Below are 15,889 nucleotides of genomic sequence, written 5' to 3' on the forward strand. Positions count from 1 at the left end.
AATCAGCAATAATCTGATGAGTGTCTTATTAAAAAAAGGTCTGTATTCCAAAGCATTCATGAATTACAAACATTTAAGTTAAGATCTTTGATTTAAAAATGGTGACAACTAACTAAATAACCCAGTGGTGCATGTGACAAAAATTTTTTTCTCAATTAATAATTGTCTCTAGTAATACTAGTTCAAACAACTACATGCATATTTATAATAATAATTGTTATCGCAACTTATTTTCTTGTGTCAAATCAACTTATATAATTAATGTGGTTCAGATAACATAATATTTTGAGTTTTTGTTCATTAAGCCAATCTCCTTCATTGGATTAACTCATTTTTTTTATTTCAATGAACTCAAAATTAAGGCAACCAGGTAACTTACTTTTTTAAGTTAAAGCAAAATTATAATTTTTTACAGTGAGCAAGCATGATATGCTGCAGGACGCTGCTTGTATCTGCATTTTATCCATATTTATTCTATGTAATGAATACAATAACCACCAGAAAAAAAAAACGAAAAAAAAAACAACTTTTAATGTTTTCTAATAACTTTAAAATGAAAGTAACACTAATGGGTCTTTAACATGCCAAACTGAACAGGCTTTGGGTATCAAACGATTAAAAGTGACAAAACACAGACGGCTCAAAGACAGAGTGTTGTTTTGATAAGCGTTACCTGAGCGATGATAGCGAGCCGTACTGTGGCGACAGTCAGCCAGGAAGCTGGGTCGAGAGAAACGCCGACGCGCTTCTAAAGAGAGCGTAGCCATCACGCTCCCCATTATAGACTGATACAGAAACCACACTAGATATGCTAAAAACAGGAACCACAATGAGCATGAACCAACAGCTGTTCTCCAAGAAACCAGATGACAACCTGTGTGTGTGAGTGTGTGTGTGTGTGTGTGTGTGTGTGTGTGTCTGGTGCAAAAGCACATTGAGCAGTCTGTTTGGTGACTATGGGTCAGACACTTCAAAGACTTAGTGCTACAATGACCTTTCACTTAAAACATAACACACACTCTTTCTCTCCTGTGGCCTATGTTTGAATTTTTTTCCCTCTCACACCGTGACCACCCCACAGAGGTGAAAATATTAATATGAGAATATGAATAAAACAGATGTGCTTCAAGACCCCTGCGTTGAGCACAGACCAAAGCGTCTTTAAAAATACACATAGGCGGTCTTCAACAGTGATCTGCACTGCAGTGGTAGCCCATACCATATACTGTATATTATCCATACAGTGGATAATATTCTGAATGTTCCAATCCAATCTGTCTGAATCATAATCATACACTGTTCGTTCATTGGACAGAGGAGAACTGGTCGCCCGACTGAGCCTGGTTTCTCCCAAGTTTTTTTTTTCTTCATTCTGTCACCTGATGGAGTTTTGGTTCCTTCCCACTGTCGCCTTTTTCACCTTTGTTGACATTGGCTTGTTTAGTTGGGGACATTTAATTTAATATTCAACAGTAATATTGATCTGCCTGCACTGACACCATGAGAACTGATCTGAGCTGGACGATGACATCACGGTTTTCTCCAGAGCAGCTAGCTATACATTAACTAAATTAATAACTTTTTTACAACAAAAATTAAACATCACTGAACTTACTTAAGCTGGACTGTGATGCTATTTTCTTCTGGAAACAAACTTTGTTAAATTTATATTTATTATTGATAAAATTCAGTGCTATGCTTTTGAAAGAAGTCTTTGATCAAATTTACAAGAAAATGTATTTGATCAAAAATACAATAAAACAGTCATTTTCTGAAATCTTATTACAATTCAAAATAAAAATATATTTGTATTTATATTTTGTTAACTCCTTGTTAGCTTTGTTATTTTTATTTACTTGTCATTTATTTCAATTTTTTTGTGCACTAGAGCTGGAATATTTTTCAGTCTTTTAATAATATACACTAAAATTCAAAAGTATGGGGTCAGTCAGGTTTGATTCATGTTTTAAAAGGTTTTTTTAAACCTCTAATAAATGTTTTAAACCTTTTTTTTAAATGTCAGTCTTTTGTGTCACATGATCCTTCAGAAATCGCTCTAATATGCTGATTTGGTTCTAAAGAAACTTTTCTTATAATCAATGATAAAAATAATTACTTCCCAGCTAACAATTTTTGGTTCCAGGAATGTTCTGGGAACCCAAAACTAACTAACATTCTGGGAACATTCAAAACGTGCTAGGAAAGTTTTCATTATGGAAATAAAATGTTTTATTTGAGGTTTGCAGAACGTTCCCCTAACCTTCCCATAACGTTCCCTGAATGTTCCCTTAATGTTCTATTAACACTTTTTTCACCATATTTATTTGACATATTCTCCCGTGTCCCATATGGTATAAGCCAGCGGCATGAAAGACGGATGAATGGACGTCAATAATCAGTACTACAAACCATGTCTTGTTTTGAACAATTGTTTAACCAATAAAAAAAATCCGAGCACATAAACCGTCATATGGAGGATTAAATAAGATTGATTTTGGCCTGGTTTCATAGACAGGGTTTAGATTAAGCCAGGATTAGGCCTTAATATTTTAGTGGAAACCAAGAAACAGTTTTTAGGATTCTTTGATGAATAGATAGTTAAAAATAACAGCATTTATTTGAATTTTATAACATTATAAATGTCTTTACTGTCACTTTTGATCAATTTAATGCATTCTTGCAGTGTAATAGTAGCTTCTTTAAATTACAGTAATCTTACTGGACAGTAAACTCTTGACAGAAATAGCGTGAATAGTGTAATGGATTGCACTGTCCACTGTGAGGCGCTAGTGGATGCTGGTTTGTGATACATTTACGACAGTCACAAGTCTCTTTCCTGTCTTTTGTGTCCTCATTGGCTGACCTGGCTGAAGGCCACAGAAACATGAGACAACAGATTGAGTCGATCTGACTATTTAAGGCACATATAAATGCTTAATTAGCAAGACTTATGATCATATTCCGTTACTAAACCTGCACTGCCCCTGCTGATGCCGCAATTCATTTTCCTGTCGCAGTCTTTTTTTAAAAGTTGACTTGCAAGCAGTCAAGAGAATATAGCTTATATCAAACAGATATTTGTTAAAAATGTAAATATTATCAAACAGATTCTTTCTAAGATTGTCCATTCCATCTTGTAAAAACCAGACCCTTTTTATGCAAACAGAAAATCCTTTAAAAGCTATTTTTCACTTTTGATTAATTACATTTTCAGTCAAATAGTCATGGGATTTTAATGGAACGTTCTCAGAACTTTGGCTAACGTTCGGGCAAGGTTCTCTCAATGTTCTTCCAGTTACGTTAATAGAACGTTCCTTCAAAGTTATCTGATCTTTATAATGTTATTAAAACTGAGCACAAAACATTATTTACACATCAATTATGGAACTTTTCTTTCTGAAACTTTTTTAGTTGGACGTTCATCTAACACTTTTTAATGTTACAGCTTTATCCAGAACGTTTGCATAACCAAGAAAAAATTGCTTTTAAAAAACTGGATGTTTTGAATGTGCAGAGAACATTCATAATAAATGTTTTCATGACTTAATGGCAATGCTGGCAAAACATTCTTAGGACATATTTTTGTTTGTTAGCTGGGCCTGATCTATACAGAGCTTTAGGACACCAATGTGGAAGATTTGTGAAATGCGGCTAACATTTTCTGAAGATTTATAATAATAAGGCCCAATATCATTCATCTCCATTTTAACACATTTTACCATCCTAAATCCATTCCACAGTCTTTGCAGATTTTCAACACAAAATCAGAGAAGAAATTACCAGTTTCTGTCTTGGCTTGGAAATGATTCATTCCCTCCTGACCCCGGAGTTCACGTCTCTATACGAATGTGAGAAATGGAAATGAAATAGAGGGATTTTTTAACATAATGTGTTTTCTCTGAGCTGGTTTTCATTGGAAAATAGTAGCGAGAACACTCTGCCAAAATGTATCTTTTTGTATTCCTCAGAAGAAAGAAAGGAACTGGTTTGGAACAACATGAGGGTGAGTAAGTCTAGTGTCAAAGGAAAAGACAGGACAAATTGAACAGGACTAATTCAATTATTCACCTGGAAGACTAGAGCATCTGTCCTTTGACCAGCAGTGAGACAGAACAATGTTTTGGTTCTTAGTGAAAGTTAAAGGGCTTGTATTACACAAACACACACACACACACACACACACACACACACACACACACACACACACACACACACACACACACACACACACACACACACACACACACACACACACACACACACACACACACACACACACACACACACACACACACACACACACACACACACACACACAACAGCAACTGGCAGACTGAGACTGTTTTACACTGAATCAGAGTCCAGTAGAAGAATGGACCAGCACAGTTACACCATTACCAGATAAAAACATCCAATAAAGTGATTATAGACCTGCCTGTCCAGAAATAATGTGTTCATTTTATCTCATGCAACTACACCCACCATAAATGAAAAGTCCTGATCAGTATGTTTTCGACTTACAGTTTTTCTCGATTGTTTACACACATTTTCTGAAAGCATGCCTCATATTCTCAGAACTCTACACACAAATTCAAAAAAACACACACAATGGGCAAAACCCCTCAATTCTCCTGCAAAATGACACTTTACATTCAAAACAGTGTTATTTCTTCTCAAAATGGCATTTTGTTTTCAAATGACACACACAAACCATCATATGAATAGACATTTATAAGAACCAGTTGAACACTGATGTGCTCAATGTAAAACACTATGATGAATGGAAAACACTTCTTCTCCATTCATCATTAATGACTTAGGCCTTTTTTTGTTCAGTGTTACACTTACTAAAGACAGTACATACATAAGTGTGTTGTAAAATATTTGAGAATATTGTTTTTATACTCAGAACACACAAATACATGGTAACAAATATATTTTATTTTTCCCACAAAAACAATGTACACAGTGTACATCCCAACCAACACAAAGTTGTACATACAGTGGTCTACATACAAAACAACAGAAGAATTTACTGTATACAGTTACAGTAAAAAAATAAATAAATCCAATGTTGGCATCCATTGCACCATTGAAGAGCTGACCTATTGCCCTTTTATGCTAAAGCTCTGATTGCTAATTGTAAAACTGTGTGACGGGTGTTTGCCCATGTGATGAGTCAGTGTGCATATTTGAATGGCAGTGTGTTCCTTGTGAAAACAAGAGATTTTCTGCATGAAAATTGTGCCAAAAGCAGAGAATTGTGTGTAGTGTTTTGAAAAAAGTGTGTTTTAGAAGTACAATTTGAGTGTAAAGCAGGAATTGTGCTTGTAGTTTAGCAGAATTGGTTCAGGGGGTTGGTGAATGAGTTACATGTTGTGGTCATTGTGTCTCAAGTACCAGAAAATGTGTGTAAACAATCGAGAAAAACTGTAAAAAAAAAAAAAAATAATAATAATTTTTTGGCAAGAGGGTAAAAACCGAATTATTTTTCTCAAGTAAATGTATCTCAAGGATGTTTAGACATTTTCACTCGAAAAAAGAAAAAAAACAAGATTAAACATGGTCTCTGATCTGTTATGGAGAAACAATTGATAGAAACCAAACAACATACAACTTCACTTGTGCAGAAACTTCAAAGTTCAGTATAAAAGAGTGAGGAGTCAAATCATTTTTAAAGAATGTAAAAAGACAGATCACAGCAAAGGAAGTACCTTTGGTAAAAGAGCCGGTGATCAAGCCGAAAAAGCAGCTCAGCATGCTGGTCAACTCCTTCTGACAGTCATTCTTAAAGTCGTTCACCGCATCCATGTCTCTTGTCCTTCAGTAACGTTTCTCGAATGCCTCAACAGCTGATCGAACAGTCACTGTTAAACTACTGTAACTCACACAACGGAAAAAGTCCATTAAACCATCACCAGAAGACAGACTAATCTCTAAAAACTTCACCTCAAAAACAATATGACATCAAACTTCTTCCTGACTTAAAAGAGAGTTCCCAGATCACAGGTTTTTCTCAGTCAAGATCAAATTTAGAAGAGGAGTTTCCTTTGGGCTGCTGTGATTGTCAAATTAGTCTTTATCCATTTCTTTCTTAATGAATCAACAAATCCATACTAACTTCCTGAGATCCAGTACTGGAGGGTTTTGCTGCGAAGTGCAGAAAAGTCTCAATGTGACCCTATGTAGAACACACTGCTGATTTGCTATCTGGATAACGTTACACCTCCCAATCCAGACGTGGACAGTAATCCAAACCAAACAGCTAGTGAGGTCTTCAGTGTCCTGACAGAGTTATTCTGTATATATCTGAACATATCCTGGACTGTAGGAATTAAAGCTATGAACAGGAAGTGTCACTGATCAGAGAGAGAGAGAGAGAGAGAGAGAGAGAGAGAGAGAGAGAGAGAGAGAGAGAGAGAGAGAGAGAGAGAGAGAGAGAGATGACAAGCAGAATGCTCAAGTTTCGCAGGAAGCATGTACAGTATAGTATGCTGTACAGTCAGAAGACATCAAATAATCTAACAAAGTGGAATTTAAACAAATAATGCTACAACTTCTCAAAACTAAAAAAAATGTCAATTACTTTTAAGTCAATTTTCCTGACGTTCAAACAGGTGTCCTAGCAGAGTTCACATTAAAAATGAATTTGATCCACAGAATGTTGGCATTTTGGAATTTTCCACATACCAAATACTTTTATATATATACACAGACATTAATCTTACTTTAAAGGTGTCCTATTATGCCCTTTTACGAAGTCTTGTTTTAGGGTTGTCCCTGAATATGTTTTCATGCTTGATTGTTCAAAAAACGTATCATTTTTTTCACATAATTTACATTATTACAGCTCCTCACTCCCCAGTCTGGTTTAACGTGTCTTTTTCGATGAAGCCCCTCTTTCCGAAATATGAAATGTGTTTTGATTGGTTAGCTGGCTGAGTGTGCCGTGCTTCAGCACATGTTCGGGAAATGTCACGCCCCTTCTTAACCGTGAGCTCTACTCAGATGTAAATATTAACAATGGCATCAATTTCAAACCATTTCAAGCCCAATTCAGACCCTGACAATCTTAACAAACAAGAGGATTGTGCCGAACGGATTTGAAGCACGGATTTCACAGGACGTTTCAGAGTGGTATGTTTTTTGTAATTTTCTTATAGATATGTTGTTATCCACCATTTCATCATATTTGTCGGAAAACTATGGTAATACAAAGAGTAATTGATCACAAAATCATGGATAATTTTCCTAAGGAGCGGTGAACAGTCATACAAAAGCAAGAGCTTACAAAAGCTACAGTAAACACTACATCAATACTTTAATGTTAGTTAGCAGGCTAGTTGAGCTAAAGCTTAATCATAACAATCAAAGCAACTACATAAAGCTTATAATTGGAACTGTTAATAGAAAGCACAACTTATAAGACGTACTTGCAAGTTGTGATCCATAAACAACAGATTGCCCCGACAAAATGGGAATGGCTCCGTCTTTCAGGAGAAGCTTTTGTGCGTATATCCTGCATTGTGCTGTCTTCTAGAGGCTGTTCTCCGTACAAATGAGCAGCGCACAGACAAACGCTGAGGTTATAATGCTCAGGAATAGTGTTAAAAATACATTTTAACCTCTCTAAGTACGTCAGCTTTAGGACAAACCTTTTCCAGGGTGTAAAAAACAGCGAAAACAACTCTTCTTCTAATCTAAAGCAGACCAACATGGCCTCATCCCTTGTAAATTGTAATTTACAATGTACATTTTACGGTTTGTGATGTCACCAACCCGGGAAGAATCTTGTTGTAGTTCCTACCAGCCGTTTGTTGAAGTCTTTAAAAAGCGATTTCTGTCAAATAAAATATCTCCCTTTGCATTGAACCTAGAGCATCGTAACTTTGCAGATGTTGTTTATGCTCAAACAGCAACATTACACTCTAACTTAAGTAAAAAAAAAAATATATATCATAATCAAGGACCAATTTAATACTTTCACTTGATACTTTATTACGTTCTCTTAATATGTTGCTATTTCATGATCTGATGTATTGATACATTTTTAAGTGTGGTTTAAGCGTCCAAATAGTTTTTAGGGCTACTGTAGATACCACAGTAGTTACCACAATGTCAACAAAGGCCACTAGTTTTATTCTGAGACACTTCTCATCCTTCGTCTCTTATTTCACTCTTCCTATAGCCCTCTCTGATTTCCCCATTTGCAAGCCAATCTCTGATTTCCTGATTCTGCCAATAGAGAGCCAATTTTTTTTTAATGGTGCCACAAACTGTTTAAGTGTCTCTTTCAACACCCTTAATCACTTGAGTGATTCTCTCAGCTCTTTCAGCAATCTTGAGAGCTAAAAAACGAATAAATCATTATAGCATAATGTCAAACACTTACTTCTTATATATCACATATTAACACTTCATTAAATATTCACAAGCATTCATAAAAGCATGTTCTTCATAAACAACATGATTAAAGTCTTTGTTTCAGATGAGCTAATGCATTACACAAATTTGTTTCTCCCCATAACCACTAGACGGCACCAGCCGAGCACAGTGAAGAACATGATGAAATGCAACGTCTGGCACTAGGCATGCCACCTTTAGTGTGGAAAAATAAAAGACACCCTTGATTTTACATCATTTTAAAGTGCACATTTAATGACTCAAGTAAAAATGAATAACATCTTTTCCTTACACCTTAAATACACGTGAAATCTTACTAATTAAAAAAAAAATAAAAAAAATCTTGTTTTTTCAATGTACGTTTTTTTTAATATCATGAATAAGTCATATGTATTCAAATTATCTGATATTATCTAATACAAAACTTTGTTTTTGCAGAAAAAAATATACATTTAAATATTTATTAATACATATTATTTCTAAGAACATGCCAACACTAGTGAAAAATACCTTTACCAAAATGTATTTAAAATACATTTATTTCATTCTAAGTATACTACAAATCCATTAACATATTTACCGACATATCACTTGAGACTTTATAATCATATTATAATTAAACTTCATTTGGAGTATTTCTTTATTGCACAATGTGCATTTGTGTTTTAATATCACTATTAGTAAGAATAGTATGACAACTGTATCATATCAGTCTTTAAATGCAATATATTTTAAGTGTACCTAAAGTATACTTGCAATAGTTCCACTTTAGCACAATCAAATATACTTAAGTAGAACTTTAGTTGAACTTCAGCACTATTTCCGGATAACTAAAGTGCATTAAGTCCAAAATTAGTTGTTCCAATTTAGCAGACTTTAAGTATACCAATTTAGTACCAAAAGTACAATAGCAGGGTATTATATTAAGTACATAAATATGTAAATGTATTTGTAGTATACTTAGAATAAAATAAATGCATTTCAAATACTTTTTAGTATATTTATTATTCACTAGGTAAACCATTTAAATTACCTGTTTGTCTTTATTATGATATCAGGACATGTTTGACTTTATGTCCCCCAAAAAATATTAAATTATGTTTTATTAAAATTCGGGTGGAGCCCGTTTAGATAATCTACCCAATCAACAAGAGGAGGCCAATATACATATAGCCGACTCACCTCTGTCCCTCGACAGTTTTCCAGCATCCCTCAACCACCCCAACTTCCTATCCCAGCCAGGGATATTGGGGGAGTACTCTGGATTCGGCCAAAAATTGTGAGCCCAGACAGTATGCATACTCTTTACTCTATTCGATTATATGTACTCGTGAACTCGTGAAAATGACATAGAGGTTAGAATAGTCACTGTAGTGAACAACACATTCACATTAAACAGATTAAAAAACAGAACTATAACCCCTATACAATACAAACATACTAAACACACAAAAATACAAAAACTGTATACTGTCAATCATGAAAATCAGCTCCAGATTATTGGAACCATCAAGAAATGTAAGATATCCAAACCTGAACTTGTAGTGTTACTGTATAGAAGCTAGACAACTGCTCTGCATTCAGAGCTGACAGAGCTTATAAAACCACCAAAGTTTGAACAAGCAGTACTTTTTAGAAGGTTGACTTTAACCTCTATTTTTATACAATCTCATTTATGGCCCACAGAGGGCTAGCTTACGTGAAGAGAGTGGCAACACAGATCGATCAAAACCGAATCAACCTGAATCCATTCCCTGTGCCATGTTCAACAGAGACACTTCTGCTGAGGTCTGTTTGATCAATGTCACCCTCTTGAGGTCAAGGCTCAACATCTGTGGTTACAAGCTGCCTCGGGACTCATTTACTAATGGAGATGAAGTGATTAGCAGGTGGAGGATGTCATATATAAAGATTGCATGTATTTGCGTGCATTCTCTGCTGGTAACGATAAAAATGCACCATAAAAGTATAATTAAAGGGGTTCGTATGACTCATATTCCAAGTATTTTGAAGCTTGAGGAACAGACTGAAATGAAGTTTGTACTGAAATGAAGCCCCACCTTGGCTTGATATGCTTTTGGGAAACACGGACCTGAATGATTTATTCATGAATCAGATTGATATGGTTCTTGAGTTCACAGCAGTTCTCGAGTTAATATCTCACTGGAAAGGACGATTTTGAGTGAATTTCAGCTAAATGTTAGTTTGCTAATCAAAGATATCTATTGTTTCTCAATTGACAGTCTCGTATCTTAGGCATGGACATTTCTCTTTCCATTCAGGTCTATATGCATGACGTTTCTGGTTCTTTGCAGGTGAAGCAACGTGATCAAAAGGCTTGCGCCCACTGTTTACCAAGATGGCTGGTAATGATTTAAAAAATGACGTTATTTAATTAGAAATTGTTGTATGTCCCATGCAAGCTAGGAACTACGTATCAAGGATGTAATAGCGAACCAATCGGAGCACGTTACAGGAAAAACCTGAAAAGAATTTTGCGTAGCCAGTTCTAAAGTATGTCATCTAACATTGCACCGACACTTTTTGATTTTATCAGACACTTAGTGTTCTTAAAGACTGAATGCTTCAATCATCATTCATTGCAACTGCATTGAAAAGAGCAGTTCAAAAGTTTAAAATTGTGATTATAAGGATGTGCTCAAAATGTATTGTGCAGAAGCTTAAAATATGCCATCAATTTCTCTGCATTTCTCTTGCATTTCCTCTATGCAATTCAATTTATGTTCTTTTTACGCATGTGTCCAGCGTGTCCAGCATGTGACGTGTCACACCATCAAATATGCAGAAACACTCCATCAGCAGGCCTTCCTAAAACCTCATTTCCTCCAGTGCCTTTTCCGCCACTTCTCTGTCTCACCTTGCTCTTTGGGTCCGGTGCTGGCGATGATCCATTTGACCAGGCAACACCTCATGAGGGCTTTCCGTGTGAAGCGAGGCCTCTGCCATTTGCCACTCTCCTTCTGTCGGCCTGTGCCAGGCTCCAGCCCATTGGCATCACCCAGCAGACTGCCATCCCCCAACTTGCCATCCTCCTGGGAGAGAAAGACAATGACAAAGAGCCTATTTCTTCTCACTCAGCGGATCCAATCTTGCAAAATGTGTGTTTGTGTTAAATTAAATTCTACTCAGCACAAGAACAGCAAATGGTAGAATGTGTCTTGCTTATATAACAACGTGGTCTTTGACTAAGTGTTGAAAGTACTTCAGAGAAGACATAATAGTCCTCAGGGGTGTGAATATTGCATATGTAAACAGATGGTATTGCTGCGTTCAGAGGACAGATTTTTAAGATGACATCACTCAAACATGAATTGATTTATTCGCTTTTGGGTTCCCTGTTTTTTTTTTGGTTACATCTGCCAACAAAACAAATAAACAAAACTAGATTTTCATTTGTTAAAGAAAACACTAGTGCTTGCAAAGCAGCCAAAGCATAAGGGAAGATTTTAAGGGTGAAGGGGAAGCCTAAAACACAATAAGCCTACATATTTTTCTTCAGGAGGTTGTCATGTTGTTGCAATGGAGATGTGAATAAATGAGGTTTACGTCAGTCTATGAATCTAAAATGAGCTTTTATTATCCTCAGGTTGCTTATTTGGTAAAAAAATTAATAAAAGCGAAATGACAAATTATCATGGGACATGTGCATATGGCAAACATGTTTCATATCAGCCTCTGAATCTAAACTTAGTCTGCTGCAAATATACAGGGCATGAACCATAAAATATGAAAAAGGTCATGCAAAACTCTGTGACCTGCCATCCGCCACACTGACATCATCACAGCGCACAGGCGGACTATGACATAATCAGAAATGATGTCACAAGATTATCTGTCATTAGAGATTATATCATGCCTTCCTAGAATCCTGTCATTAATAAGAACTAGAGTTAACATTCAAATCGAGATATAGAGGCAAAATTCTTTTTTTTTAAATATCTGTTTTAAGTCTGTAACATTTTGAACTATAATAAAATATTAAATGATCATTTGAGCTCTGTAAAATGACAAAACTGCATCATAGCAAACTTCTGCCAAAAATATCTTACTTATTATTTACAATAAAACTGTGGTAACTTGGTATCAGCCACAATCATCATATAGTTAGACAGTTTACAGGTGATCCCATTTTAGTTTAATTTTTTATATAGTAGGCCTAGTAACAATAAGTGCAGTAACTATGGAGAAGGAAATATGGTTACACTATAATTCAGTTTATGTTTCCTTCTTGCACAGCCTCTATTTCTTCACTGATACCAACTCAAGCCAAGACTCATTTCAAACATCTCGACAAGTGATGAAAACCAGTTGTTTCTGAAGCCATATCAGCATTGCTTTGAACAATGATTTCATAAAGCATATTATTGGGTCACATGGCCTTGGTGGAGGCCATGATTACATTTCCCACTGACAGAGGAAATATCTTGTGACAGTCTCCAATCCCCCATACATACTTGTGAGCATAGTCAGCATACTAGTTTCTACACAATGATAAGATCCACAAATTCAACTGTCAAGCTGACCATTATCTTCACACTGTTGTTGCCTGTTTATCTAGGATTGGACAATCAAAAATGAATCACTCTTTTCCACTGTTGAAGAACTGCTCTACGTCTTGTTTTGAAAGAACTAATGCTGTTTTCTCTCATGCTGTGGGTGCTGTGTGAAGATGTCTTATTTTGTTATCAATCACGACTCATTGCTTTGTGTTTGCACACATAATGCACTTTTGGCGCTGCTCACTCTTATTGATGGTTTGTGTAAAGCTGAGAGAAAGAAATGAAGCCTATCGCTGCATATTATGTCATGTTTGGCTACTCAGCTTACTGAATATGTTTTGGCTTTATTGTTTTGAGAGAATGGATCATCATTTTAGGAAAAGTACTAGCATTTTCCGTGTTCATTAGTTTATGATCTGTCTAACAGTCCTGTCTAACACGTTATTAAATGGAATTGTTATACATAGAAAGTAGACAGTATATGAAATGGTATTAGCATATGCCCTGTGGTTGATGTCCAATGTCGCTAGCTGAGAAGAAAATGTTTTGCGTGCGTTTGGCCAATCAAAAGCGTACACTAATGTCACTGGTAATTCCTATAGTGCTGGTTTAGACCCTGCTCTGAAGTACGAGCTAAATTAGTTCCTCCAAAAGGAGTTCCTAGAACTAAAATCGTTCCTATTTCCAAAAAATGGGTACTTCCTCCAATAGTTCTAGAAACTATGAAAAGGTTCCTCCAGTGCGAAAGCCTCTAACAAAGCGGAGACATTATGTATATAAAAGATTCATTGTGCAGTTATGACAGATTCATTGATTAATACGAGAGTTTTCTCACTCAATGAGTTTGTGGCGAACTGACTGACAGCTTCAGGGATGGAAGCGCTCTTTACTTGCAGTCTAAATTCATTCGTAATTTGAAGAATTTTTTTTTCCCTACATACATTTACATTTAACAAGGTAACATTTAAATTAGTTAATATTTAGACGTTTGAGTTTGAAGTGCTGTAAAAAGTTGGAAGTGTGACTGTCACATCGAGGGAGTAAAATTGGATGATGTCATCAGAGTCTACCATACCTTGGCTTTTGGTGAATTGACGCCACTGACATCACAGGAGTAAATTACACTTTAAAATATAGTAAAATAGAAGACAGTTCTTATAAATGTCTTTTTACATTTGAATGTATTTTTCATCAAATAAATGCAGCCTTGGTGAGCATAAGATACAACATTTTGAATGGTAGTGCAACAGAAGGGTGACCTGAATTAAACAGCAATGTGTGCCATATAATACTGAACACAGCGCTTGGTTTCAGAATGACCTTTGCCAAGTTAAGAAATATGGAGAAAGTTGAAAAATACCAGCATTTCAGCAACTTAATGGGACAATGTGGCATTTCACTGCTCCCATGAGTTATATCAGCCCACCGCAGGATCACCTGTATGGTAACCAACAAAACCTGGACTGGAGCAAACACATATGGAATAGACTAGATAATCAAACTGCCAATAATAGTAATTTGGTGGCGGAAGCATTTCTGGATCTTTCCAGGTCATTTAAACCCCTGCCTTGTCTGTCATCACCAAACTTTAAAGACCAGGAGGTGTCTTGTTTACTAAAGGAATCCCCCTGCCACGCACTGTACCATACCTCGTTCCTGCACAGCACAGCTCCGCTCATTCGACTTTCAGCACTCATTTATTCAGACTCTAACTCTATAAAAACCCCATCAATAAAAGATCGGCAGAGAGCGAGCGAGCCTCTTTTACGAGCACACACAAAAGCATGGCAGGTAGAGGTTTGGAGAGCCGCCTCACTCTTCATAAACTCACAAAGGAGCCCGTCATCATCCTGAGAGGGCTTTTATAGAGATAAACACAGACATTGATTAGGCTCTCAGGGAGAGGTTGGTTTAGGCCAAGCTGTAAATGCTGAGCAGCATGAGCCGGGTCGAAACACAATCGCTAGAAACGGAGCTAAATGCCAGGTGAGGGAGGGACTGTCAAAGAATATGACACATAAGAGGGGGGGCTGAATCCTGACAGTGAGTGTAATCGGCTGAATTAAAAATGGAAGAGCTGCTGCTCTTGCCGCATAAAGTCTAAGGAGACTGAATTAAAAGTATGGTTGGGATTAATGACTGGGTGTGTGATAAAAATGGCAAATTAGGTATTAGAACGACTTTGAATTAGGATAAAGAGACACATTTGCATCATATTTGTTCTGCTGAATTAACACATTTTATGATTCAGACATTTCCCATCTGGTGAGACAGCATGTCAGCGTTTTTACTGATCTTAGTTTACTTAATTTTTCACTTTGTTCTTTCTTTTTACCCTGTCTTCTGTTTGCCATTTTTTTGTGTACTAGAGCTGGTTGAAATGACCAAAAATACTTCAATCTCAATTTCTTTTAGTCTTTTTATCACACTCTGGGTTGCTGGGTTCAGCCTGTTGGGTTATTTTAAATATTTTTACCCAGTTAGTTTGCTGGTAGTTTACCTGTAACTCAGTTGATGGGTAATTTTTACTGTCAATAAAATGATGAACCCCCTTACATGCCTACCCAGTGCTGGGTAAATAACACAGTCACAAATTTCTTTCGAGTTTAGAGTGTTTGGTCTACTGTTCAAAAGTTTTGGGTCTTTAATTTTTTTTTAACATTTTTATGTTTACTAAGGCTGCATTTTTTGGATCGAAAATATAGTAAAACAGTAATATTGTGAAATATTATTATTAATAAAATCAAATATTACTATTATACATTTTAAAATGTAATTTATCCATGTTGTGACAAAGCTGAATTTTCAGCAGTCCAGTCTTCAGTGTCACACGATCCTTTTGCTGATTTGAAATTTGCTGATTTGGTACACAATAAATATTTATTTGGTTCCACTTTATTTCGATAGTCCACTTTAGACATTTTACAAACTATAAGTAACTTTGCAACTACATGTCAATTAACTCT

The 15,889-nt window shown here is 36.0% G+C and overlaps 1 protein-coding gene across 1 annotated transcript in view; it reads right to left on the reverse strand.

The window, feature by feature from the left end:
- Positions 1–15,889, reverse strand: part of kcnip3a (Kv channel interacting protein 3a, calsenilin) — a 73,733-nt gene that overhangs the window by 34,231 nt on the left and 23,613 nt on the right. The window contains exon 2 of the mRNA XM_082187520.1: positions 11,269–11,456. Within this exon, the coding sequence (XP_082043646.1) occupies positions 11,269–11,456 (188 nt within the window). The remainder of the gene's footprint in view (positions 1–11,268; positions 11,457–15,889) is intronic.

The sequence above is a fragment of the Leuciscus leuciscus genome, assembly GCF_965113295.1.
Source record: "Leuciscus leuciscus genome assembly, chromosome: 13".
NCBI lineage: Eukaryota > Metazoa > Chordata > Actinopteri > Cypriniformes > Leuciscidae > Leuciscus > Leuciscus leuciscus.